At 44.2% G+C, this 24807-nt stretch overlaps 1 protein-coding gene across 8 annotated transcripts in view; it reads left to right on the forward strand.

The window, feature by feature from the left end:
* CTNNA2 (catenin alpha 2) overlaps nt 1-24807 on the forward strand; it is a 575368-nt gene that overhangs the window by 435629 nt on the left and 114932 nt on the right. For all 8 annotated transcript variants that reach the window (XM_087874837.1, XM_087874835.1, XM_087874839.1 and 5 more), the window contains exon 10: nt 22995-23087. In XM_087874837.1, the coding sequence (XP_087730963.1) occupies nt 22995-23087 (93 nt within the window). The remainder of the gene's footprint in view (nt 1-22994; nt 23088-24807) is intronic.

The raw sequence follows: 24807 nt of genomic DNA on the forward strand, positions 1-24807 counted from the left end.
CTGGGCGCATGGGTCTATGGGTCGCACTCATAGGGAAAGTTAAGTGAATATCACCCCTCAGGGGTGGGTTCTAAATTTTTTTACTACAGGTTCTGTGGGCGTGGCTTATTTTGTGGGCGTAGCTTGATGGTCATGTGACACTTCTTTAGGATTTAGCAGAGGTACTGGTCTACCAGGCTTTTAACTACTTGCAGAGCTATACCGGTCTACCCATTTGTTTTTGGAAGCACCGGTCTACCTATTTGTTTTTGGAGCACACCGGTCTACCCAGTGGGGGTTCTTCCCGGTTTGGTCCGGTTCGGCCGAGCTGGTAGCGGTGACGATATGATGTCACAGAACCGGTTCTCCCCCCGCTCCCCCACCCCCCACCCCCCCAGGTTATTCTTACCTTTTATTTGGTCCCACCCCCGATCTATTGCTGCCTCCTGAGTCCCAGCTGATGACTAGAGGGGAAAAAACTGTTTAAACTCTTGCCGCGGGGCTTCAAAAGGCCGTCCTACAGCTGATCAGTGTTAAAAGCAAACAAATGAGTTGGGTCGTAAGTGCGAGGACTGGTCGTAAGTGTGAGGACCTTCCAGAAATGACTCTGACCAGCTAGCCACGCCCACCTAGTCACATGACTTCCAAGCCACACCCACAAAATAAGCGACGGCCACAGAACCGGTAGTAAAAAAATGTAGAACCCACCCCTGGGTCTACCCATTTGTTTTTCGAGCGCACTGATCTACCACCACACTGCCTTTTAACACTGATCAGCTGTAGGGCGGCCCTTTGAAACCCCGTGGCAAGAGTTTAAACAGTTTTTTTTCTTCTAGCCAATCAGCTGGGACTCGGGAGGCAGTGAATAGATTGGGGGTGGGGCCAAATAAAAGGTAAGAATAACGTGGGGGGCGGGCAGCTGCCGAACAAAGAGAACCGGTTCAGTGACATTATATTGTCACCACTACCGGCTCAGCCGAACCGGGCCGAACCAAGAGGAACCCACCACTGCCACCCCTGCAGTACAGGTACTCCTTGGCTTACAATGGTTCATTTAGCAACTGTTTGAAGTTACAATGGCACTGAAAAAAAAATGACATAGCCATTTTTCATACTTACGACCATATAAATTTTGGGTTCAATTGTGGTCGTAGGTTGAGTACTACCTGTTTTCATGTTTTAAAAAAAAATTGCAAAAAAAAAAGTGAAAGAAAAAAAGAAAATAACTCTTTTAAAACGCAAAGCATGTTGCCAATAAAATGACGTCAAATTTAAATCCATTTAACTTCCATGACATTAATACAAGATTTCTGTGGTGTGTGGTTTGCATTTTTTTCACTACCACATATGGCAGTCCTTGTCTTACGGCCACAATTGAGCCCGGAATTGATGTTGCTAAGTGAGAAATTTGTTAAGTGAGTTTTTTGCCCCGTTTTATGACGTTTCTCGCCAAGTTGGTTAAGTAAATCCCTGCCGTTCTTAAATTAGTAACACTTAATTTAAATTGTTTAAATTAAACATTAATTTAATTTAAATTGCTAAGTGAATCCGGCTTACCCCTTGACTTTCAGAAGGTCACAAAAGGAGATCACATGACCCTGGGACACAGCGACCGTCATAAATATGAACCAGCTAGCAAGCATCTGAATGTGTTCTGTCCCCAACCTCACGCACACACACCAACAGATATTCAAGAGTTAAAGACCAAACCAGCCGGCAAAATCCTTTTCCTTATGATAACGGAACTTGGCAACAACTTAGTGGCTGCCTGCCAAGAGTTTATTATTTACGAAGAGAAGAGATAACTTCTCCCCACTTCTGATACATCAAAGGAAAGCAGCTCAATAATTACAATCAAGTCCAGAGATAATCCAGTCTATAGCAAAAGTCCAGCAATGCAGTATGGCGTGGAAGCTTTCAGCTTTGTTCGTCACAAGGTTTGACTGGCCACCACGCTCCCTTTTATACCCTGTGGGGTGTGGTCCAATGACTCAGCCTAATCTTGGGCACGCCTTTTCTTCTGTTGCGCGCGTTTATCTCTGCGACGCTGGCGTGGATCCAGCCAAGACTCATTACCCTCATCACTGTCCATCTGTGGCTGCGTGGACGTGCTTGGCCCCGGCCCTATCTCTTGCCCTTTGGCGGACACCGAAGGCATTGCCAGAGAGGAGGGTCCTGGAGAGAGAGACCTTGCCAACTCCTCTCCTTCACTCTCGGAGTCCTATCCTGCCGATGACACAGGCTCAGGTAACGGAGCCACAACATAATGTAAACCCCGTGTCCAAGATGCAACGGTCGTAAGTGTGAAAACAAGTCACTTTTCGCAGTGCTGTTGTAACTTTGAATGGTCACTAAATGAACTGTTGTAAGTCGAGGATCGCCTGTACTTTTAAAACCAGAATACAGATCCTTCCATCACAGAGAAGTGGAACAGCATTGCTGAGTTAACTTTTTTTAAAAAAAAACCAGAAAAAAAATGCAGGCTTAAGTAAGTGCCCATTAAAGAACAAAATTGCTTGATAACAGAAGTCAGAAGCGCTGGTACTTAATTCTGGAAGATTATTATCTTAGTTAATTTGAAAAGTGCCGGCAGGTGAAAGGGGAACAAAAAAAAAAAAATGTTGAGTCTTCACAGACCTTCACAAATTGTTCACGGCTTCAATAGAATAATTACCGAGTAAGGAAGTGTCGAGGCGGGATTTTAAAATGTGACATGTCGCCGAACAGGTCCCTCTTGTAAGGAGCTGAAGGACCCGAATGCTAAATTTACAGATGGCATCAAGCAAAGTAAACCCTGTCAAATCGATCTTGAAGAGGGAAGTTCTTTTCAGATTCTGGGAAATTCCCAATATTTTTTTTTTAAACAACATAGTCTTTCAGCTAAAAAGCCCTCTGTTTAGATCAGGGGTCCCCAACCTGTGGCCCTTCGAAACGGAACATCTTCAAAGAATAACAAGAAAGTCCAGTTACCTCTTGAAAAAAAAAAACACCTTTGGGAACACCTGAGCTGGGGTTTCAGTGGGGCAGAGGGTACCATCTCATCTTATGTGGTTCGGGGGTTTTGTGTGTGTGTGTGTGTGTGTGTGTAATATAAATGCTAAAACATAGTGATAAGTTTGTATAAAGAAAACTGAACAGGTCCAAGTGTGTGATCCAGTGGTGGGTTCCAGTTCGGCCCGGTTCGGCCGAGCTGGTAATGGTGACGATATGACGTCACCGAACCAGTTCTCTTTGTTAGGGAGCTGGGCCCTCCCGCCCCCCCCGCCCCCACATTATTCTTATCTTTTATTTGGCCCCGCCTCCAATCTATTGCTGCCTCCCGAGTCCCAGCTGATCGGCTAGAAGGAAAAAAACTGTTTAAACTCTTGCTGCAGGGCTTCAAAGGGCCGCCCTACAGCTGATCAGTGTTAAAAGGCAATGTGGTGGTAGACCGATGCCTCCAAAAACAAATGAGTAGACCGGTGCCTCCAAAAACAAATGAGTAGACCGGTGCCTCCAAAAACAAATGAGTAGACTGGTGCCTCCAAAAACAAATGAGTAGACCGGTGCCTCCAAAAACAAATGAGTAGACCGGTGCCTCCAAAAACTAATGGGTAGACCGGTGCCTTCAAAAACAAATGGGTAGACCGGTGCCTCCAAAAACAAATGAGTAGACCGGTGCCTAAACTGTTTTGTCCCCGTCTCACACACGCACCCAACCAGCCAGCCGAGGGTTAAGTAAACTCTTCAAACACCACTGATAAGAAACTTGGCAGCAACTCCGTAACTGCCTGCCAAGAACTTTTACTCCGATAACACAGACAAAATACACACAGTTTGAATAGTCCAAGAGTAATTAAATCCACAATGTCCAAAGGTGCAAAGTGACTCGCCAGAGATTTAGCTTTGCCCGTCACAGAGTCCGAATGGCCACCACACTCCCTTTTATAGCCTGTAGGATGTGGTCCAGTGACTCAGCTTAATCTCTGGCACGCCTCCTTTTCTGCTGTGCACGCTTGTCTCTCCGACGCTGGCGTGGGTCCAACCACAATGTTTCTTCATCACTATCCGATGGCTCGGAAACATCTGGCTCCTGGCCAATCTCTTCTCCTTCGGGAGACACCTGAGGCATTGCCAGAGAGGAGGGTCCTGGAGAGGGAGGCCTGGCCATCTCCTCTCCTTCATGTTCGGAGCCTTCTTCCTCCGATAAGATAGGCTCGGAGGACGGAGCCACAACATAAACAAATGAGTAGACCGGTACAGCTCTGCAGCAGTTAAAAGCCCGGTAGACCAGTATCTCTGCTAAATCCTAAAGAATTGTCACATGACCATCAAGCCACACCCACAAAAATAAGCCACGCCCACAGAACCGGTAGTAAAAAAAATTAGAACCCACCCCTGGTGTGATCCACTCAAGACTTCCTGTTTGTGCACTGACCCAAAAATGTGATAGAATCTCCAGCCAGAGTAGAAGGAAGTGTTAAGAAGGGGCCTAGCTTAGAATCCTTGCACTGCAGAAAACAGCACTGAGGCCTTATCTGACCATCCAAAGCAGGGGTGGGTTCTACTTACCTTTACTACCGGTTCGCAACGGGGCCGCGCGTTGGACCGGAAGACCTCCCAAGTTCCTTTTCAATTCTATGACTCTTTTATTCTGATTCTCCATGGATTCTGGGTTTTTTGGGGTTTTTTTCTTTGCACATGACAAAGTTTTAGAATTTGCAAGTTTGTGTAACTGAGCCTCCTCATCTTCTCTGCCCACATCAAAAAGTTAAGACAGGCTTCTTTCGGGCGAGTTGTAGCGAGGTCCCCGAACGTCTCCGGCAAACACTCTGAGCCTGCAAGTTTGTTTATAAATTATGCATGGGCAGCAAACATTATGTATGCATTTAATTTATATTCTCTCTATTCCCATGGATCAAAATAGATATTGACGTTGGGTAAAAGGCAGCATAAAATATAACGTTGGAAATGAACATGGAGCGGCTTGCTTAACGAATGTAAATCCGCATAAATGAGCTTGGCCAAAATTAATACCACTGTTTACGGTTGATATCCTTGTATTCAAATGGAAGATTTTTGCTCTTAAGTATTGCTGAGTTGTTCTGGATTTGTTTTGTTTTTTTTGTTTTTTTTAAAGAAAGAAATCAAATTCTATCATTGTGGATTGGGGGAAAGGGGGTATGCTTTATGTGTAGATTTTAATTTGAATTACCCAAAGGGAATTAGTCATCATTCAGAGTCAATTTGTGATTGGAATTGGCCTATCATATTCACAAGCAAATAAATAAGTAATCAACTGTAAATACAAAACTTAATTTTTCTGAAGAAAAGTTATTGCTTAAGGACAGCAGTGTTGGAAACTGTGTGAGTACATAAGAGAAGTAAGCATAGATAGTTGGTAGATGTTGTGGTCCACCAGCAGCCTGAGGAGCTGGCAGCGGAGTCGGTCAGTGAGGAGGGTGGTGAGGATCATGGGCCAGTCCTGGAGTCTGGGGAAGGCTCGGACGAGGGCTCTGCATCGGAGGCAGAGGAAGGGCCATCTGGGAGGTACGTGCTGCCTCCGGAGCCTCCAGAGTCGGACCTTAGCGAGGCAGAGGAACAAGAGGAGCCTGTTCTTAGTGTGTGCATGCACAGAGCTGCCAGAAGGCAAGAACGGTTAAAACAAAAGGGACAACTCGGGAGTAAGGCCTGGAGATAATTGGCCCCTCCCATAAGGCTTAAAAGAGGAGCAAAGCCACGTGGGACCTTTGCAGGAAAGCAACGTTGTTAATTCTGTTCCCAGTCGGCATCTCTGTTTGATTCTGGAATCCATGTGGCTTTGCCAAGTAGGTCTTTGGCAGAGTGTCAAGGGAGATAAAGGTGGGTGATTATCCCGAAGGACTTTTTGCAACTAACTGGGACTCAGCTGTGAATGAACGTAATTCACAGCTCTTTGCAATAAAAGAGGTTTTTGGGACTGCTCGTGTGTTTTAATGACTCAGGAAGCCTAGGTCACAACAGAAACACTGCAACCGTCATAAATATGAGTCAGCTGCCAAGCATCTGAATTTTGACCACGTGACCAGGGGGGATGCTGCAACGGTCATAAGTTTGAAAAAGTTAACATCACTCACTTTTTTCAGTGCCGTTGTAACTGTTGTGGACCCCCAGCAGCCAGCAGAGCTGGCAGCAGATTTGGATAGTGAGGAGGTTGGGGAGGAACATGGGCCAGTCCTGGAGTCTCGGGCTCTGCTTCGTTGGCAGAGAGGGGGCCAGGACCAGATGCCAGTTATCAGCTGCTTTCGGAATCAGACATCAGTGAGGCAGGCTGTTTGCTAGAGTCTGTTCCCAGTGTGCGCATGCGCAGAGCTGCCAGGATTAGAGAACAGCTAAGGAACAAGGGTCGACTCAGGAGTAAGGCCACAGGTGGGCGATGAATGGCCCCTCCCAGAGGGAATAAAAGAGGAGCAAAAGGGGAGTGGAGTTTGCAGGAGACAATTAGTTCGCTTAATTGGTTCGTGACTCTCAGAGACTCCTTGCCAAGTTTTGAAGATATCGGTCTGGCAGCTCTCCAAGCCAGATAAGGTCTGTGACTGTAAATTCTCCCTTGAAAGACTTTGCTGGATGTGAATGAGAGGAATTCACAGTAACTTAATAAAAAGGGGTTTCTTTTGTCGGGACAAGGAGCCTGCTTCGTGGTTTGGGGAAGCCTAGGTCAGAACAGTAACTTTGAATGGTCACTAAATGAGCTGTTGTACGCCAAGGACTACCTGTATACCCCTTTGACCATTTTAGATAAAACAGAAGAGCTATCTAATCCTGGGAAATTCATTCTAGAATTTGGTTGTTGTTGTTGCAGGGTTCAGAATTCATTAGGGAGGGATTGTTTCAGCCGAAATGCGGGCTTTGGTGACAAGGGGAAAAGCATGTCTTTATGGACGGACAACATTGTTCCTGAATGCCGTGGAATTGATTGTCACATCGAAGCCAGAGCTAAGCCTACACAAACGAGATCCAGCATGTTCAAATGACTTCTTTGGATTTAGCAACCAAATGCTGCTACCCTGTCTGAGATTGTACGAGAAAGCAACATAAATCATAACCAAAGTGAATTATGTGAGAAAAGGGATCTATAACAATAGGAAGGCTTCATGGCAGCAGAATCGTTTGCTGAGATGGGCGGCTATAGAAATTGAATGAATGAATGAATGAATGAATGAATGAATGAATGAATGAATGAAGACATCTGCAAGATGGACAGGAGAAACTTTTTCAAGGCAGCCGACCAACAGCGAGCAGAGATCATCACGGCCTATCGAATAACCTGTACTGTCAAATATGGCACTGTGCGCTATTATAAATAGCGCAGTCTTGGAATGTGCTGGAATTTCTAGCGTGTATACACTATTGAAACAGCGACGTCTACTCTGGCTTGGCTATGTCGTGAGAATGGCTGATGGTCCAATTCCGAAAGATCTCCTGGATGGAGAATTAGTGCAGGGAAAGCGCCTCAGAGGGAGACCACAGCTGCGATATAAGGATATCTGCAAGAGGGACCTGAAGGCCCTGGGAATGGACATTAACAACTGGGAAACCTTGACCTCCGATCGTTCAGCTTGGAGGCTAAAGACGCAGCATGGCCTTCTCCAATTCGAAGAGACACTTGTTTGGCAGGCTGAGGCAAAAAGGCAGTCCCGGAACCAGCAAAATCTTGGGGATGGCCAGGGGACCAAATGTATCTGCCCTCACTGTGGAAGGGATGGCCGCTCTCGAATTGGCCTTTTTAGTCACACTAGATGCTGTTTTAGGACCTCTTCCCAGAGCACGATACCATAGTCTCTTGAGACTGAAGGATGCCAATACAAATATGGCATCAGATAAATACATCATCAAGTGTACTACACTGGTAAGGCCACAGTTGGAATACCGCATTCAGTTTTGGTCAACAGAATGTAAAAAAAGATGTGGAGACTGTAGAAAGAGTGCAGAGAAGAGCAACCAGGATGATGAGGGGACTGCAGGCTAAAACATACGATGAACAGTTGCAGGAACTGGGCCTGGCTTGTCTAGTGAAGAGAAGGACCAGGGGAGACAGGAGAGCATCTTCCAGTATTTGAGGGGCTGCCCCAGAGAGGAGGAAGGGGGTCAAGCTATTTTCCAAAGCACCCGAAGGCCAGACAAGGAAGAATAGATGGAAACTGACCAAGGAGAGATTCAACCTGGAAATAAGGAGGAATTTCCTGACAGTGAGAACAATCAACCCATGGAATAGAAGTTGCCTTCAGTCAAAAATGGTGTAGGACTAGGATGAGAACCTAGTGCATGTGTGCCAGAGGTGGCACACAGAGCCCTCTCTCTGGGCACATGCACTGTCACCAACTGGTCTTCTGATTTCTGGTGCACGCATACCACCTGATCTTCGGGTTTCTGGCACTCCGGCACGCGCAAAGACCACTGGCCAAAACCAGAAAACCAGAAAGCCAGCCGGCCAGCATGCACATGCACCCGGCCAGCTAGTCTTTGAGTTTCCGGTGCTCCAGCACATGCACGCACGCACGCTTTCCGGTTTGGGCACTCGGTGCTGAAAAGATTCGCCATCATTGGTGAAGGGTTTCCTGCTTGGTCAGGGGGGTTTGACTAGATGACCTACAAGGTCCTGTCCAACTTTTGTTAATCTGTACCTGTATCAGCAGATACCCTTAAATGCAATATTCAGGCTTTGGTTGTTGTTGTTGTTGTTGTTTTAAGTGGCTTGCTCAGGATATTTGAAAGTCTAGAAGAAATGTTGCACAAGACTGATTCATCAAGTGTTTTGTAATACCGTATTTTTTCGGAGTATAAAACGCACTTTTTCCCCCCATAAAAGAGGGTGAAAAGGTTCTTTGCATCATTAATCCTGGAAACCCCACAGGTCAAGTTCAAAATAGAAAATGTATTGAAGAGGTGATATACTTTGCCTGCGAAGAGAAGCTGTTTCTTCTGGCTGACGAGGTGTATCAAGACAACGTCTACTCGGAGAACTGCTGGGAGGCAGAGGCAGAGGCCCATTTTTTTTCTTCTTGTTTTCCTCCCCCAAAAAGGTAGGTGTGTGTTATAGTCCGGAGCGTCTTATACTCCGAAAAATATGGTAGTTTAATGATCCACCTCATGCCATTTTTCCCTGTATAGTTCTTGCTACCAGTACAGTGTATCAGAAAATTAAGCTGAGTAAGAAATCTTCATCAAACAAATATCAAATCCTACGGATCAAAAACCAAGATGGACATTTTAAACATGATGAATAAGGAATAACAAATAAGGAAACAGATGCTGGCTTGAAAACAGTAACCTTAGTTAAGCTTCCTGTGGCATTTCATGCCTATGCTTTCAGGATCTCTCACCTCTTACCACCAGCAAGCATAACAATGCAGATTTGCTTATCCATTAACATTTTAAGATTCAAATTACAGGTCTGTTTTTGTTTTGTTTTGTTTTTTTGGGGGGGGGGTTGTTTTTGTTTTCTTTTCTTCACCCGAAAGAAAATATCCCGACTTTGCACTTAATCATTCCGCGTTTGCATTAACATAAGAACTATTGTGTCTAAAAATAGGGTCATTAGCACTGGGCTTAAATATACATTACCCTTAGATCTCATGCGACAATTAACAATTTGCAAAGAGCAAAAGTCAAGGTAAAAGAGAAATTCAACTTGGATAAATATATAGATGGAAGTTATGAGTACATAGGCTTGGAGAAAACAACAGAGTAATAACAGGTGAGGATAAATAGAAAGTCCGGGCGTCTATTATCAGTGACTTTCATTTTTTTTTTAATAAAGTCATGTTTATAATTGCTGAGATATATCCCTGAATTCTTCAACTCCTTCTTCTTGAAGTTTCAAATTGTTCATCGACAACCCCATCCAAATATGAAAATAATTTAATAAATACTACTCTAAGAAATTACAGATAGTCCCACAACTTACCCTGTTTCTCCGAAAGTAAGACATCCCCTGATAATAAGCCCAATCAGGCTTTTGAATACATGAGCTAAAATAAGCCCCCCCCGAGAATAAGCCCATCCATCCATCCATCCATCCATCCTTTCCTATCTATCTATCTATCTATCTATCTATCTATCTATCTATCTATCTATCTATCTATCTATCCATCCATCCATCCAGCTATCCATCCATCCATCCTTTCCTATCTATCTATCTATCCATCCATCCATCCATCCATCCATCCATCCATCCATCCATCCTTTCCTATCTATCTATCTATAAGCCGAAAATATTTAAACGCAGAACTGGAAATCAGGTAAGACGGCAAGAGGAGCCCCATCTTGCTCCACGCGCCCCAAAATAATAAGACCTCCCTGAGAATAAGGCCAAGCGCTTATTTCGGGGTTCAAAAAAATATAAGACAGGGTCTTATTTTTGGGGAAACACAGTACAAGCATCCGTTCAGTGACCATTTAAAGTTACAACGGCACTGAAATAAGTGACTCACGACCGTTTTTTTCACACTTACGACCGTTGCAGGATTCCCCATGATCACTTGATTCAAATTCAGACACTTAGTAACTGACTCATATTAATGACTGACTCGTATTTATGACGGTTGCCGTCTCCTGTGGGGGGGGAGTCACACGAGTCCCCTTTTTGACAAGGGAAAGCCAGATTCACTTAACAGCCTAACTTGAATGACTGCAGTGATTCACTGAACAACCGCAGGCCAGCAAGGTCGTAAAATGGGGCAAACCTCACTTAACAATTGTCTCACTTAGCAACAGAAATTTTGGGCTCAATTGTGGTCGTAAGTTGAAGTTTTTCTTTCTATAGAATTTTGCTTTCATCTAATATCAGAAATCTTCCAGTTCAGAAATGGTTGCCCATATTATACTATATAGTATCCCAATACAGTTATCAGCTAATATTTTTTTTTTTTTTTTAAAGGCTTTATCTGTTAGTTCTACATAACACGTTGAATTCACTTGGCCATATCGCCATTTAGAATAGGACAAATCCATTTTTTTACAGATAAATATACCTTTTTTTGTTTTGCAAACTCCAGGGAAGTCGACACCCAGCTAAGATAACCTAGTCCCGTTCCGTTATTCCATTTGTCTTATTGTTAGCCTTGTTTTTGAATTTTTCAAAAAAAGATTGTCCCTGGCAAGAATATGTACGCTAAAACATTATTTTTTTCATGCATTTTTGGAAGGCCTTAATTTCCACAAACAATTTTACCGACGTGCGGCTTTTGTTTGCATCCCTAATTGCGGTGCAAAATTCAGAGGTGTTTGTATTGCTGAAGCGAAATATTTTGCATTTGGGAGCTTGGTCCGAATGCTGAGTTGAGGCCGTATGCAAGGATCCACTGATCTCTCTCCATCCCAGGTTAAAACAACCCGGTAAATAAACTCACATTAGTTATTACAGGTAGTCCTTGATTTATGGCCACGATTGGGTCCAAAATTTCCATTGCTAAGCAAGGCAGATGCTAAGTGAATTTTGCCCCATTTTAGGACCATTTTTGCCACAGTCGTCCAGAGAATCGTTGCGGTTGTTAAGTGAATCAACGTGTAATTAAATGAACCTGACTTCAGCCATTGATGTTGCTTGTCAAAAGCAGGCTGGGAAGGTTACAAATCGTGATCACGTGACCATGGGACAATGCAACCGTCCTAAGTACGAGTCAGTTGCCAAGCGTCTGACTTTTGACCATGGGGATGCTGCAACGGTCGTTAAGTGTGAAAACTGGTCATAAAACACTTCTTTGGTGCCGTTGCAGCTTAGAATTGCAGGTTATGTAGGCTTAATAAACTTAAAAGTGGAATTGCTGAGAATATTCAGAAAATAGCTGACTGCGTTCATTATTATTATTATTATTTATCAAGCAGTGTATTATTTATCATTATTTATCGTTTATCAAGCAGTGTATGCATGATTTAGGAAGGAAGGAAGGATGGAGAGGGAAGGAAGGAAGGAAAGATAAGGGAGGGAAGGAGGAAGGAAGGGGAGGAAGGAAGGAGAAAGGGAAGGAAGGAAGAAAAGATGGGGAGGAAGGAAGGAGAAAGGGGAGGGGAGGAAGGAAGGAAGAAAAGATGGGGAGGAAGGAAGGAGAAAGGGGAGGGGAGGAAGGAAGGAAGGAGAAAGGGGAGGAAAGGGAAAGAAGGAAAGGAAGAGAGGGAGGGAAGGGAGAAGGAGGGATTCTTTCTTATTTTCATTTTGTGCTGCAAAATACGTTTCTGAAAATATTTTTTACGTTATATTGATCCGAATTGTGAAAATTGCACTGGCTACAACTAGTGAGGGTATATGTGTGTGTGTCTGTGTGTTATTTGCTCGTTTAAGTGTCAGAAGAAAACTCTTCTAATCAGAGAGCTTTGAAATTGAAAGAAAAGGAGCACAATTATATATAAACGACTTTATGTATTTATGAGCTAATAATGCTCTTCTGGAAAAAAGAAAAAGAAAAAAAACCCCAGCAATCTTGCTTTCTTGAGTTAAACCGAAAATCTCTGAGGACAGTGATAATATGCGAGACCTCATCAATGATATTATCCCCACTGCAACCGTTCATCAGGTAGTAGACCATACGCTCCGGTTACTACTCGGTGGAAAATTGGTTCCATTCTCTTAGCACTGTAATAATGATTAAACCGAGTGTCTAGAAAAAGGCAGGTTTTAGAGATCCTATAATTCAGTGATGTACATTCTCTATTATATATATATATATATATATATATATGAAAAAAAAATATTTTTAAACAAAACATAAAACATAAAACAATTATCATCCATTACAATTACAGAAAGTGTATTGATTGGTTACAAATCTTTTGTGCTTAATCCTCTATCCAACACTATAATCTATATTTAATGTTGCAGCAAGCTAAACCCTATATGGTATCACTCTATTTTGCTCATCATTTGGATGTTCCTTGCCCCTCTTCGGTTTTCAAATATTGTTTTTGCACTTCGGCCTTACAAATTGCAATTTGCAAGAAGCTTGTCTGGAAGGGGAGAAGGCGGGAGGGAGGGAAAGAGAGAGAGAGGGAGAGAGAAAGAGAAAGGGAGGGAGGGAAATAGAGAGGGAGGGAGAGAGAAAGAGACAGAGGGAGGGAGAGAGAGAGAAAGAGAAAAGAAGGGAGGGAAAGAGAAAGAGGAAGGGAGGGAGAGAGAGAACGAGCTAGGGAGGGGGGAAAGAGAAAAAAGGGCGGGAAAAAGAGAGAGAAAGAGACAGGGAGGGAGGGAAAGAGAGGGAGAGAGAGAAAGAGAAAAGGAGGGAAGGATAGAAAAAGAGATAGGGAGGGAGGGAGGGAAAGAAAGAAAGACAGAAAGACAGAAAGAAAGAAAGAAAGGGTAAAGAGAGAAAGAGAGAGAGAGGAAGGAAAAAAGAGAGACAGAGAAGGAAGGAAAGAGAGAGAGAGAGAGAGAGCATTATTGACCACTGGAAAGACTGCAAAAAAATAGTTACCAGCTGATTCTCCAGAAAAGGTGACTCCTAACCTATTTCTGAGGGCTGCAGTGTCCCAGGATCACGGGATCCCTTTGTGCGATCTTCTCACAAGCAAAGTCCATGGAGAAACCAGATTCACTTAAACAACCGGCTTACTCACAAATCAACTGCAGGGATTCGCTAAAACAACTGGGACAAGAAAGAAAGGTCATAAAAATGGGGCAAAACTCCCTTAACAAATGACTCACTTAACAGCCGAAACGTTGGGCCCCATTGTGGGCGTAAGTCGAGGGCATTAGACACTTCAAACTGTTAGCAGCAAAACTTTTTTCTGTGTGGAAAAAAGTCTGTGTGTGTTTGCGCGCAGCTGAATTTGGGAGGGGCTTGCCCATTTCGAACCGAATCAACAATTCGATGTAAATCCAATTCATTTGTATTAGTAGTCCGGAAGATTCTCTCAGCGTTATTTCTAATAATGGCGCATTTGTATCATTTGAGGAAAAAGACCTCTTCCTCTTCCACACTTAGATCTGTGTTGTTTTGCTAGAAGGTGCATTTCACACAAAACATTTATGTCGTCCGGTTATTTTCCTCAGCTTAAATCCATAAAAGAATGGAACGATAATATAAAGTTAAGTAAATGATACGCTACCAAAAGGAACTGAACTGTCTCTAATTCGGGGCATTGTTCTGGGTGTTTGGAAAACATTTGTCATATCTGGGGGTTTGGCAAACCTTTCGAATATATTAGAGCGGCCATTCTATTCGGTGTTTACATTGAAATGCAGGAATAACCTGGTCTGTTTGCTTTCGTTCATAAAGAGGAATGCATACAGTGCTACTTCAGCAGCAACAAAACTATTTGTTTCATTGAGCCGGGTTATATGTATAAATCATCTTTTTGAACATAAAATAAATCAAATAAAGGCAAATAACAAAATTAAGGATGGGTAGGAGGTGGATTCAGCCTTCCCATATATATACATATATGTGCAGACAGACAGACAGACAGACAGACAGACAGACAGACAGACAGACAGACAGACAGATAGATAGATAGATATCTCTATTATCTATCTATTATCTATCATCCATCTATCATTCATCTATCATCCATTCACCCACCCGTCTGTCTATCATCTATCTATCTATCTATCTATCTATCTATCTATCTATCTATCTATCTATCTATCTATCTATCTATCTATCTATCTATCTATCTATCTATCTATCTATCATCCATTTATCATCCATCACCCACCCACCCACCCATCCATCCAGTGGTGGGCTGCTGCCAGCTCGAACCGGTTTGGGTGAACCGGTAGTTCTGACCAGGGCTGGCCCCGCCCACCCGGCCTAGCGCTATCATGTCCTATATAATTGCCGGTTTTTTGATGCAGCGCGCATGCGCGGAAGACACATGCTCTCATTTGCGAACCAGTTGTTAAAACTGGCAGCAGTCCAACCCTCCATCCATCCATCCATCCATCCATCCACACACACACGATCAAATGTCAGCCTTTCTGCTCTTTCAATTAGCAAATACCGGCTCTTTGGTGCTCTCTGAGCTTAGTGGTTTTCTTACATATTGACGATTTATAACCCAACTAGATAACATCATCACAAATGTGCATCTTGGGAGTGAGGTCCATCTTTTTTTTTTTTTTTCCCCTTTGTATTTTTGGAGGGGAAAGGATTGAAAAGCTTAGAAAAAGATAAGCTGGCGCTCAAAAGCTTAATGCCAGTTGAATGAAAGATGTAATATATTTTTTTTCCCCGGTGAAAGAAAGAGAAAGCCGAGATTGCCTCCTACGAGTGCCGTAAGAAATTCTACGCCTATGAAGATGCTGCCAACCTGACGGTTAAATTGCGATTTCGAGATGCTACTTATGGTTTTCCAGTGGCTTCCAATGTACTTGAGCAGAGGCAGAATAAATAGCACATTTCAAAGCCTAGGACACCTCTTTGATCTTGATGATCATCAAAGGAAGAAAAGATGTTTGAAGGACGGCTGATTTCAGAATAAAAGGAATGGAACACAATGCAATACAATACAGTTGAATAGAATATAATACAGTACAGTAGAGTAGAACACAACAGAATGCAGTGCAATACAATACAATACAATGCAATGGAATGGAATGGAATGGAATGGAATGGAAAATAGAATAGAATAGAATAGAATAGAATAGAATAGAATAGAATACCATACCATACCATACCATACCATACCATACCATACCATACCATACCATACCATACCATACCATACCATACCATACCATACCATACCGTTGAATAGAATATAATACAGTACAGTACAGAAGAACAGAATTGAATAGAATAAAATGCAATGCAATACATTGAATATAATACAGTTGACTAGAATACAGTAAAGTAGAATAGAATAGAATAGAATAGAATAGATTCTAGATTAGATTAGATTAGAATAGAATAGAATAGAATAGAATAGAATAGAATAGAATAGAATAGAATAGAATAGAATAAGGAAATACAATACAATACAATACAATACAATACAATACAATACAATACAATACAGTTGAATAGAATATAATACAGTACAGTACAGTAAGACAGAACAGAACGCAATGCAATGCAATGCAATACAATACAATGCAGTGGAATGGAACGGAACGGAACAGAACAGAACAGAACAGAACAGAACACAATACAATACAATACAATACAATACAATACAATACAATACAATACAATACAATACAATACAGTTGAATAGAATATAATACAGTACAGTACAGTAGGACAGAACAGAATGGAATAGAATAGAACGCAATGCAATACAATAGAATACAATACAATCTAGAACTAAGGATAGAATAGAATTCTTATTTAGCCAAGTCTGATTGGACGCACAAGGAATTTGTTTCTGGTGCAATGAGAAGTTGCCAAGGATAATTGCAACAGACAGAGCCTAATACATGGGTAAATATCTTTAGGTCTGTGGGAATTAGGTGTTCAGCAGAGTGATGGCACGGGGAGGTGTGGGGGGGGGGCGGAAACTACCTTTGGGTCTAGTTGTTTTGGCATGCAATTCCTTATAACGGCGTGAAGTTTGAGCAGATTATATCCAGGACGTGAGAGGTCTGTAATTATTTCCTCAGCCAGTAATGCTACGAGTACATATTTGCAGGCCCTTTAATCCTGCATTCTGCATCTGACTTAAAGCATCTGATTTGTTCCCTTCTGCCTCTGCATTATAATTACTGTTTGTTGTAGCTTTGGGCCGTTTTAATGGAAAGTAAAGATATTTGATGTTTGCAAAACAGCAGCTGATTAACAAGCACAACAAACCGGCTGGAGGGGCCTCCATTTCTGACCCGATGCTCCCAGGCCGTTAGCAAAACGGTAATTCATTTGTCTTCCCCTTTCCGATAAAAATCAGATCTCACGTGCCGAAGTCAAAAACAACAACAACAAAAAAAAGCTAGGCTGGGATATATCCCGAAGGTCCCTCTTGCAATCCAGAGCTGTTTTCCCCTTGGGATCCTGATCCATTGAGGCATGCAAAACCGCGTGCTTGATAACGTCGGAGCGAAATGAGGCTGGCCGAAGGGGTCTCCTCGAACAGATGGATCCGTAATTATATATCGCATTGCAATATCGGAAGCAGGAACAGATTCATGCCACAAGCGAAGACCCAAAAAGAAATGGCGGGGAGAAAGGAGCTTGTTTGAACTTATTCATGAATAAATTTCCAGCCGGTACTGTGGCATGGCCTCGGGGCAAAATAAATAAAAACCAAAGCAGAATATTTATTTCCGGCCGTGTTCTTGTTGCAACACAGAATTAGAGTTTGGAGTTAGGGACCTCTGCGGTGATCCGAGCCCCAATCTGGTTTGATTTTGATAAATACTTTGCGTGCCACCTTTGCTGTTGTGGTCCGTGGCTTGGGTTGGTTCATTTGTTTCTTAGTTACCCTCAGGAGGAAAAGTGGGCAAGCCACGATCCCCTCTTGTGAATCCTATTTTCCGAGAAAGAAGAGGGATGCAAACGTCGGAGAAATATTAAGAGTTGGGACAAGTTGTGAGGTTGTAAGATGGGCTTGACTTCACGGGTGTTTTCTAGGCTTGGCGCTGAGGTTAAATCTCAATCTGTGACTCGCCTTTTACTAAGAATCACCCTAGAAAGTACTTCAAATTATTTGAAAACACTGTGATCATACAGTCATCCAGATGATACACAGGTGGTCCTCAACGTGTGACCACAATTGAGTGCAAAAGTTCTGTGGCTTTGTTAAGTGAGTTAAATTTTTCCTTAGTTCTAGAATGCTTCTCTCCTTGATGAATTTCCATTCATAGATGAATTTCCATCTTCTTGTTCCGCCTTCAGGTGCTTTCGAGAATAGAAATAGAAATAAAATAACAGAGTTGGAAGGGACCTTGGAGGTCTTCTAGTCCAACCCCCTGCCCAGGCAGGAAACCCTACACCACTTCAGACAAATGTTATCCAACATCTTCTTAAAAACTTCCGGTGTTGGAGCATTCACAACTTCTAGAGGCAAGTTGTTCCACTGATTAATTGTTCTAACTGTCAGGAAATTTCTCCTTAGTTCTAGGTTGCTTCTCTCCTTGATTAGTTTCCACCCATTGCTTCTTGTCCTGTCTCCAGAAGGTGCTTTGAGAATAGTTTGACTTCTTCTTCTTTGTGGCAGCCCCTGAGATATTGGAACATTGCTATCATGTCTCCCCTACTCCTCCTTTTCATTAAACTAGACATACCCCCTGCAACTGTTTTTCATATGTTTTAGCCTCCAATCCCCTAATCATCATTGTTGCTCTTCTCTGCACTTGAGTCTCAAAATCTTTTTTACATCGTGGCGACCAAAAATGAATGCAGTATTCCAAGTGTGGCCTTACCAAGGCATGATAAACTGGTATTAACACTTCACGTGATCTTGATTCTATCCCTCTGTTTATGTAGCCTAGAACTGTGTTGGCTTTTTTGGCAGCTGCTGCAGATTGTTGGCTCATATCTAAATGGTTGTCCACTAGGACTCCACGATCCCTCTCACAGTTACTACTATTGAGCAAGGTACCACATATACTGTACCTGTGCATTTTGTTTTTCTTGCCTAAATGTAGAACCTTGCTTTTTTTTCACTGTTGAATTTCATTTTGTTAGATAGCGCCCAATGTTCAAGTCTATCAAGATCCTTCTGTATCTTGAGCCTATCTTCAGGAGTGTTGGCTATTCCTGCCAGCTTGGTGTCATCTGCAAATGTGATGAGTTCCCCATCTATCCCCTCGTCCAAGTCATTGATGAAGATGTTGAAGAGCACTGGGCCTAAGACAGAGCCCTGGGGTACTCCACTGCATACTTCCCTCCACGTAGATGCAGTTCCATTGAGGACTCCACGTTGAGTGGGGTTGGTCAGCCAGTTACGAATCCATCTGGTGGAGATGCTGTCTAACCCACATTTTTCTACTTTATCTAGTAGTAGGTTATGGTCTACTTTATCAAATGCTTTACTGAAGTCCAAGTAAATTATATCGACAGCATTCCTCCAGTCCACTAATTTTGTCACTTTGAATAGCTTGACTCCCTCTTCTTTGTGGCAGCCCCTTAGATATTGTAACACTGCTATAATGTCACCCCTAGTCCTTCTTTTCACTAAATTGAAACCCGAGGGCAAGATAAGAAGTAACAGGGGGGGAGGCAGGAATCACTAAAGAAGAAATTTACTGACAGTGAGAACAATTAATCATTGGAACGACTTGCCTTCGGAAGTTGTGGGTGCTCCATCACTGGAGGTTTTGAAGAAGAGATTGGACAACCATTGGTCTGAAATGGTACAGGCTTTCCTGCTAAAGCAGGTGGGTTGGACTAGATGACCTCCAAGGCCCCTTCCAAATCCGCTATTCTGTAACTTTGGACAAAACACATCCAGGTCATATTTTCGATGCTTGGTCCTGCACAACGTCGTCCATTTTTTTTCCCCCACGGGTGAGTCCACTCCTTCTTGTAGCATTTACCCAACCATGGCTATGGCGAACCATCACTAATGAAGATGGGCTTTCTCCGCGAGCGAGGGACGGATGCTATAAATCCCGTGGCCGTGGTCATAGCCGCTGACTCCGTGCCGTTTTTAAAAGAGCATGAAACACATCCGTGGAGAATAAGACTGTCGTCTCCGATAACCGGAGCCATCAGCCCTTTTGATTTGAGCCGGCAGGAAACAGAAGCGGGCGGGGGCAATTGAGCTGGTGTCTTCCCCGTCCTCCTTGCCTAGGAGGCATCTGGCTGGCTTTTGCAGAAGCAGTCTGGTAGAACAGGTGGCTTCAGGCTGGAGGCTGCGAATTAGAGGCTCTGTGCCTCGCAACCGTCGAACCCTTGGGGAAAATGGAGAGCGGCGGAGATGCGGGCAGTGACCTTTAATAGAAACATGCCTTAACAGTTTAACAGAGATGGAAGGGACCTTGTAGGTCATCTAGTCCAACCCCCTGCCCAAGCACCATTTCTAACAGATGGCAGCCCAGTCTCCCCTTGAAAGCCTCCAGTGATGAAGCTCCCACCACTTCCAAAGGCAACTTCAGTTCCATCGGTCGATTGTTCTCACTGTCAGAAAATTTCTCCTTATTTCTAGGTTGAATCTCTCCTTGATTAGTTTCCATCCATTATTCCTTGTCTGGCCTTCAGGTGCTTTGGAAAACAGCTTGACCCCTTCCTCTCTGTGGCAGCCCCTGAGATATTGGAAGATTGCTATCATGTCTCCCCTGGTCCTTCTCTTCACTAGACTAGCCATGCCCAGCTCCTGTAACCATTCATCATATGTTTTAGCTGTTGTGACTCTGACCCCCGAGGCTGACTTATCAGAGGGAGAAGGCTCCGCACATGAAGGAGAGGAGTTGGCCAGGCCTCCCTCTCCAGGACCCTCCTCTCTGGCAATGCCTCAGGTGTCTCCCGAAGAAGAAGAGATTGGCCAGGAGCCAGGTATCTTCTCGCAGTCAGACAGTGATGGAGATAAGTCTTGGCTGGATCCACGCCAGCGTCGGAGAGACAAGCACATGCAGCAGAAAAGGAGGCGTGCCAGAGATTAGGCTGAGTCACTGGACCACACCCCACAGGGGATAAAAGGGGGTGAGGTGGCCATTCAGGCTCTGTGATGGACAAAACAAACTACTAGCGAGTCACATTTTATCTTTGAAACAACGTTATCTGCCTTGGATTTAATACGGACTGGACTTGACAATTCTTGAACTGTGTGTATCTTGTTTGGGTTTATCTGTCGGAGGAACAACCTCTCCCTCTATGAGTAAAGTTCTTGGCAAGCAGCTACTGGGTTGCTGCCAATCCTCTTATCGAAAGAATTTGTTGTCTGCCAGTTTTATTTAACTCCTGGCTGTCTGTTTGTGTGCGTGTGTGAGACGGGGACAGAACATTAGCCTCCAGTCCCCTAATCATCCTGGTTGCTCTTCTCTGCACTTGTTCTAGAATCTCAGCCTCTTTTTTATAGTGTGGTGACCAAACTGGATGCAATATTCTAGGTGTGGCCTTACTAAGGCTTTATAGAGTGGTATTAGCAACTCACATGATCTTTATTGAATCCCTCTGTTAATGCAATTTAGGATTGCATTGGCTTTTTTGGCTGCCGCTGGACACTGCTGGCTCATATTTAGCTGGCTGTCCACTAAGACTCCAAGATCCCTCTCACAGTTACAGCTATTAAGCCTGGTTTCACCCAGTTATATGTGAACTTTCGTTTTTTCTTGCCTAAGTAAGACTTTACTTTTCTCTACGTTGAATTTCATTTTGTTAGATAGGGCCCAGTGTTCAAGTTCTGGAACTCTTAGTCCAGAACTTCTGGCTTCTGCAAGCAGACAATGTTTGAAAAAACAAATATATGGATTCAGCTCAGTGATGGAATTCAATTTTTTTTTGCTACCGGTTCTGTGGGCGTGGCTTGGGCATGGCAGGGGAAGGATGCTGCAAAATCTCCACTCCCACCCCACTCCTGGGGGAAGAATATTGCAAAATCCCCATTCCCTCCCCATTCCTGGGGGAAGGATATTGCAAAATCCCCATTCCCTCCCCACTCCTGAGGAAGGATATTGCAAAATCCCCATTCCCTCCCCATTCCTGGGGGAACCCCATTCCCTCCCCATTCCTGGGGGAAGGATATTGCAAAATCCCCATTCCCTCCCCATTCCTGGGGGAAGGATATTGCAAAATCCACATTCCCTCCCCACTGCTGGGGGAAGGATATTGCAAAATCAACATTCCCTCCCCATTCCTGGGGGAAGGATATTGCAAAATCTCCATTCCCACCCCACTCCTGGGGGAAGGATATTTTCAAAATCCACATTCCCTCCCCATTCCTGGGGGAAGGACATTGCAAAATCCACATTCCCTCCCCACTGCTGGGGAAGGATACTGCAAAATCTCCGTTCCCACCCCACTCCAGCGGAAGGATGCTGCAAAATCTCCATTCCCACCCCACTCCAAAGGAAGGATAGTGCAAAATTTCCCTTCCCACCCCACTCTGTGGCCAGCCAGAGGTGGCATTTGCCGGTTCTCCGAACTACTCAAAATTTCCGCTACCGGTTCTCCAGAACCTGTCAGAACCTGCTGGATTTCATCCCTGATTCAGCTGCAAACCATGTTTGCGATCGCTACGGTGAATGAGAGGAAGCAGAAGCAGAAAATGGACCTCAGTAACCTTCTAAGGATGGAACCGGGAGATTCTAAATAACAGGAGGAGCAGTCTACCAACTGCAGGTAGTCCTCGACTTACGACCGCAACTGAGCCCAAAATTTCTGCTGCTAATTAGACAGTGTTCAATGAGTTTAGCTCCATTTTATGACCTTGCGTGCCACAGCGATTAAGTGAATCACTGCAAGTTGTTAACTTAGGAACACGGTTCTTAAGTGAATCCGGCTTCCCCCATTGACTTGGCTTGTCAGAAGGTTGCAAAAGAGGATCACGTGACCCCCGGGACATTGCCACCGTCGTAAATACGAGTCAGTTGCCAAGCGTCCGAATTTGGATCACGTGACCATGGGGAATGCTGCAACGGTTATAAGTGTGAAAAACGGTCATGTCGGTCATTTTTCAGTATCATAAGTTTCATTTAACAACTGCGCTACTAACTTAACCACTGCAGTGTATTCACGTAACAACGGTGGCAAGGAAGGTCGTAAAATGGAGCAAAACGCACTTCGCTGTCTTGCTTAGCAACAGAAATTTGGCGCTCAATTATGGTCGTATGTCGAAGACGACCTGTGTTGTCTTTTTTTAAAGATATATTTTTATTCTTTACGTATAAATATATTGGAAACAGTGTAAATTGTGAAAAATATTACAATATCTGGACCTGTGTTGTCTTAAACTGTAAATTCAGATTTATGAATCACTTTGGTGCGTTGACAAAAAACCATTTTGCAGCTTGACGGAAGGTGGCTTTCTCCATTTGGTCTTCACTTGGGAAAGGATGTGATCTAACTTTTTTTTTTCCTTCTTCTTCTTCCTTTCATTCTCTATCCATCTTGCTTCCTTGCTTGCTTGTTTTGGAGAAAAATATTTTGATTTCCTGATTCTGAACTTTATTCCACTGGCTTTCGTTGCAGGTGGCCAATTTGGCTTGTTCCATTTCCAATAATGAAGAAGGGGTAAAATTGGTCCGGATGGCGGCAACCCAGATCGATAGTTTATGCCCACAGGTGAGTCTTATTTTATACTATTTGGAGGGGAAGGGGGAAAATCTTTAGAAGCATCTGCTATATTATTATTTGATATGATCTAGGGCAGGGGCAGTGGTGAAATGCAAATTTTTTTACTACCGGTTTGGTGGGCATGGTGTGGCTTGGTGGGTGTGGCTTGGTGGGTGTGGCTTGGTGGGCGTAGCAGGGGAAGGATACTGCAAAATCCCCGTCCCCACCCCACTCCTGGGGGAAGGATATTGCAAAATCCCCATTCCCACCCCACTCCTGGGGGAAGGATATTGCAAAATCCCCATTCCCACCCCACTCCTGGGGGAAGGATATTGCAAAATCCCCATTCCCACCCACTCCCGGGGGAAGGATACTTCAAAATCCCCATTCCCACCCCACTCCTGGGGGAAGGATATTGCAAAATCCCCATTCCCACCCCACTCCTGGGGGAAGGATATTGCAAAATCCCCATTCCCACCCCACTCCTGGGGGAAGGATACTGCAAAATCCCCATTCCCACCCCACTCTGGGGCCAGCCAGAGGTGGTATTTGCCGGTTCTCCGAACTACTCAAAATTTCCGCTACCAGTTCTTCAGAACTTGTCAGAACCTGCTGGATTTCACCCCTGCCCCTGTCAAACTTAAGGCCTGTGGGAAGGATTCAGCCTGCGGGGTGCTTAGATCCGGACCGCAGGGGCGGCCTGGAAATAGCAAAGGACCGGCCCACAGTGCTTCTGTGCTTCAGTGCTTCTGGTAGCAAAGATGGGGTGCAGCGGAGGGTACATACGCCCCCTTCCCCATGCCCCGTTTTCAGCCTGGATGGCCTCCTGCAGCAGCAGGGTAATACAGGAGACCATCCAGGCCGAAAATGGGCCGGGGGGGGCACATGTGACAGGGTGCTGCAGAAGGCCGTCCCGTCCCATTCCCCCCCCCCTGGCTGGCCCGCGGAGGACAACTACAATGCTGATGCAGCCCTCAAAGAAATTTAATTTGACACCCCTAATCTAGGGTCTCCAGCTTGAGCAGGGGGTTGGACTAGAAGACCTCCAAGGTCCCTTCCAACTGTTTTATTCTGTTCTCAAAGCTTCCGAAAGCAGAACAAGAAGCAATGCATGGAAACTAATCCAGGAGAGAAGCAACCTAGAACTAAGGAGAAAATTCCTGCAAGTTAGAACAATTAAACAGTGGAATAATTTGCTTCCACCAGTTGTGGGTGCTCCAAGATTGGATGTTTTTAAGAAAAGATTGGACAACCATTTGAAATGGGACGTGGTGGCTCAGTGGCTAAGACGCTGAGCTTTTCGATCGAAAGTTTGGCAGTTCAGCGGTTCAAATCCCCAGTGCTGCGTAACGGGGTGAGCTCCCGTTACTTGTCGCAGCTTCTGCCATCCTAGTAGTTTGAAAACACGTAAAAAAATGCGAGTAGAAAAATAGGGACCACCTTTGGTGGGAAGGGAACAGCGTTCCGTGCACCTTTGGCGTTGAGTCATGCTGACCACATGACCACGGAGACGTCTTCGGACACCACTGGCTCTTCGGCTTTGAAACGGAGATGAGCACCACCCCCTAGAGTCGGGAACGACTAGCACACATGTGCGAGAGGAACCTTTATCTTTAGGGTTACCTTCTTCAGCAGGGGGTTGGACTAGAAGACCTCTAAGGTCCCTTCCAACTCTTGTCATTCCATTGTTCGTAAAGAGCAAGCTATGTTTGATGTAGAAAATATCCAG

This window comes from Pantherophis guttatus, chromosome 8 (assembly GCF_059756535.1).
Source record: "Pantherophis guttatus breed Tessera chromosome 8, ASM5975653v1, whole genome shotgun sequence".
NCBI lineage: Eukaryota > Metazoa > Chordata > Lepidosauria > Squamata > Colubridae > Pantherophis > Pantherophis guttatus.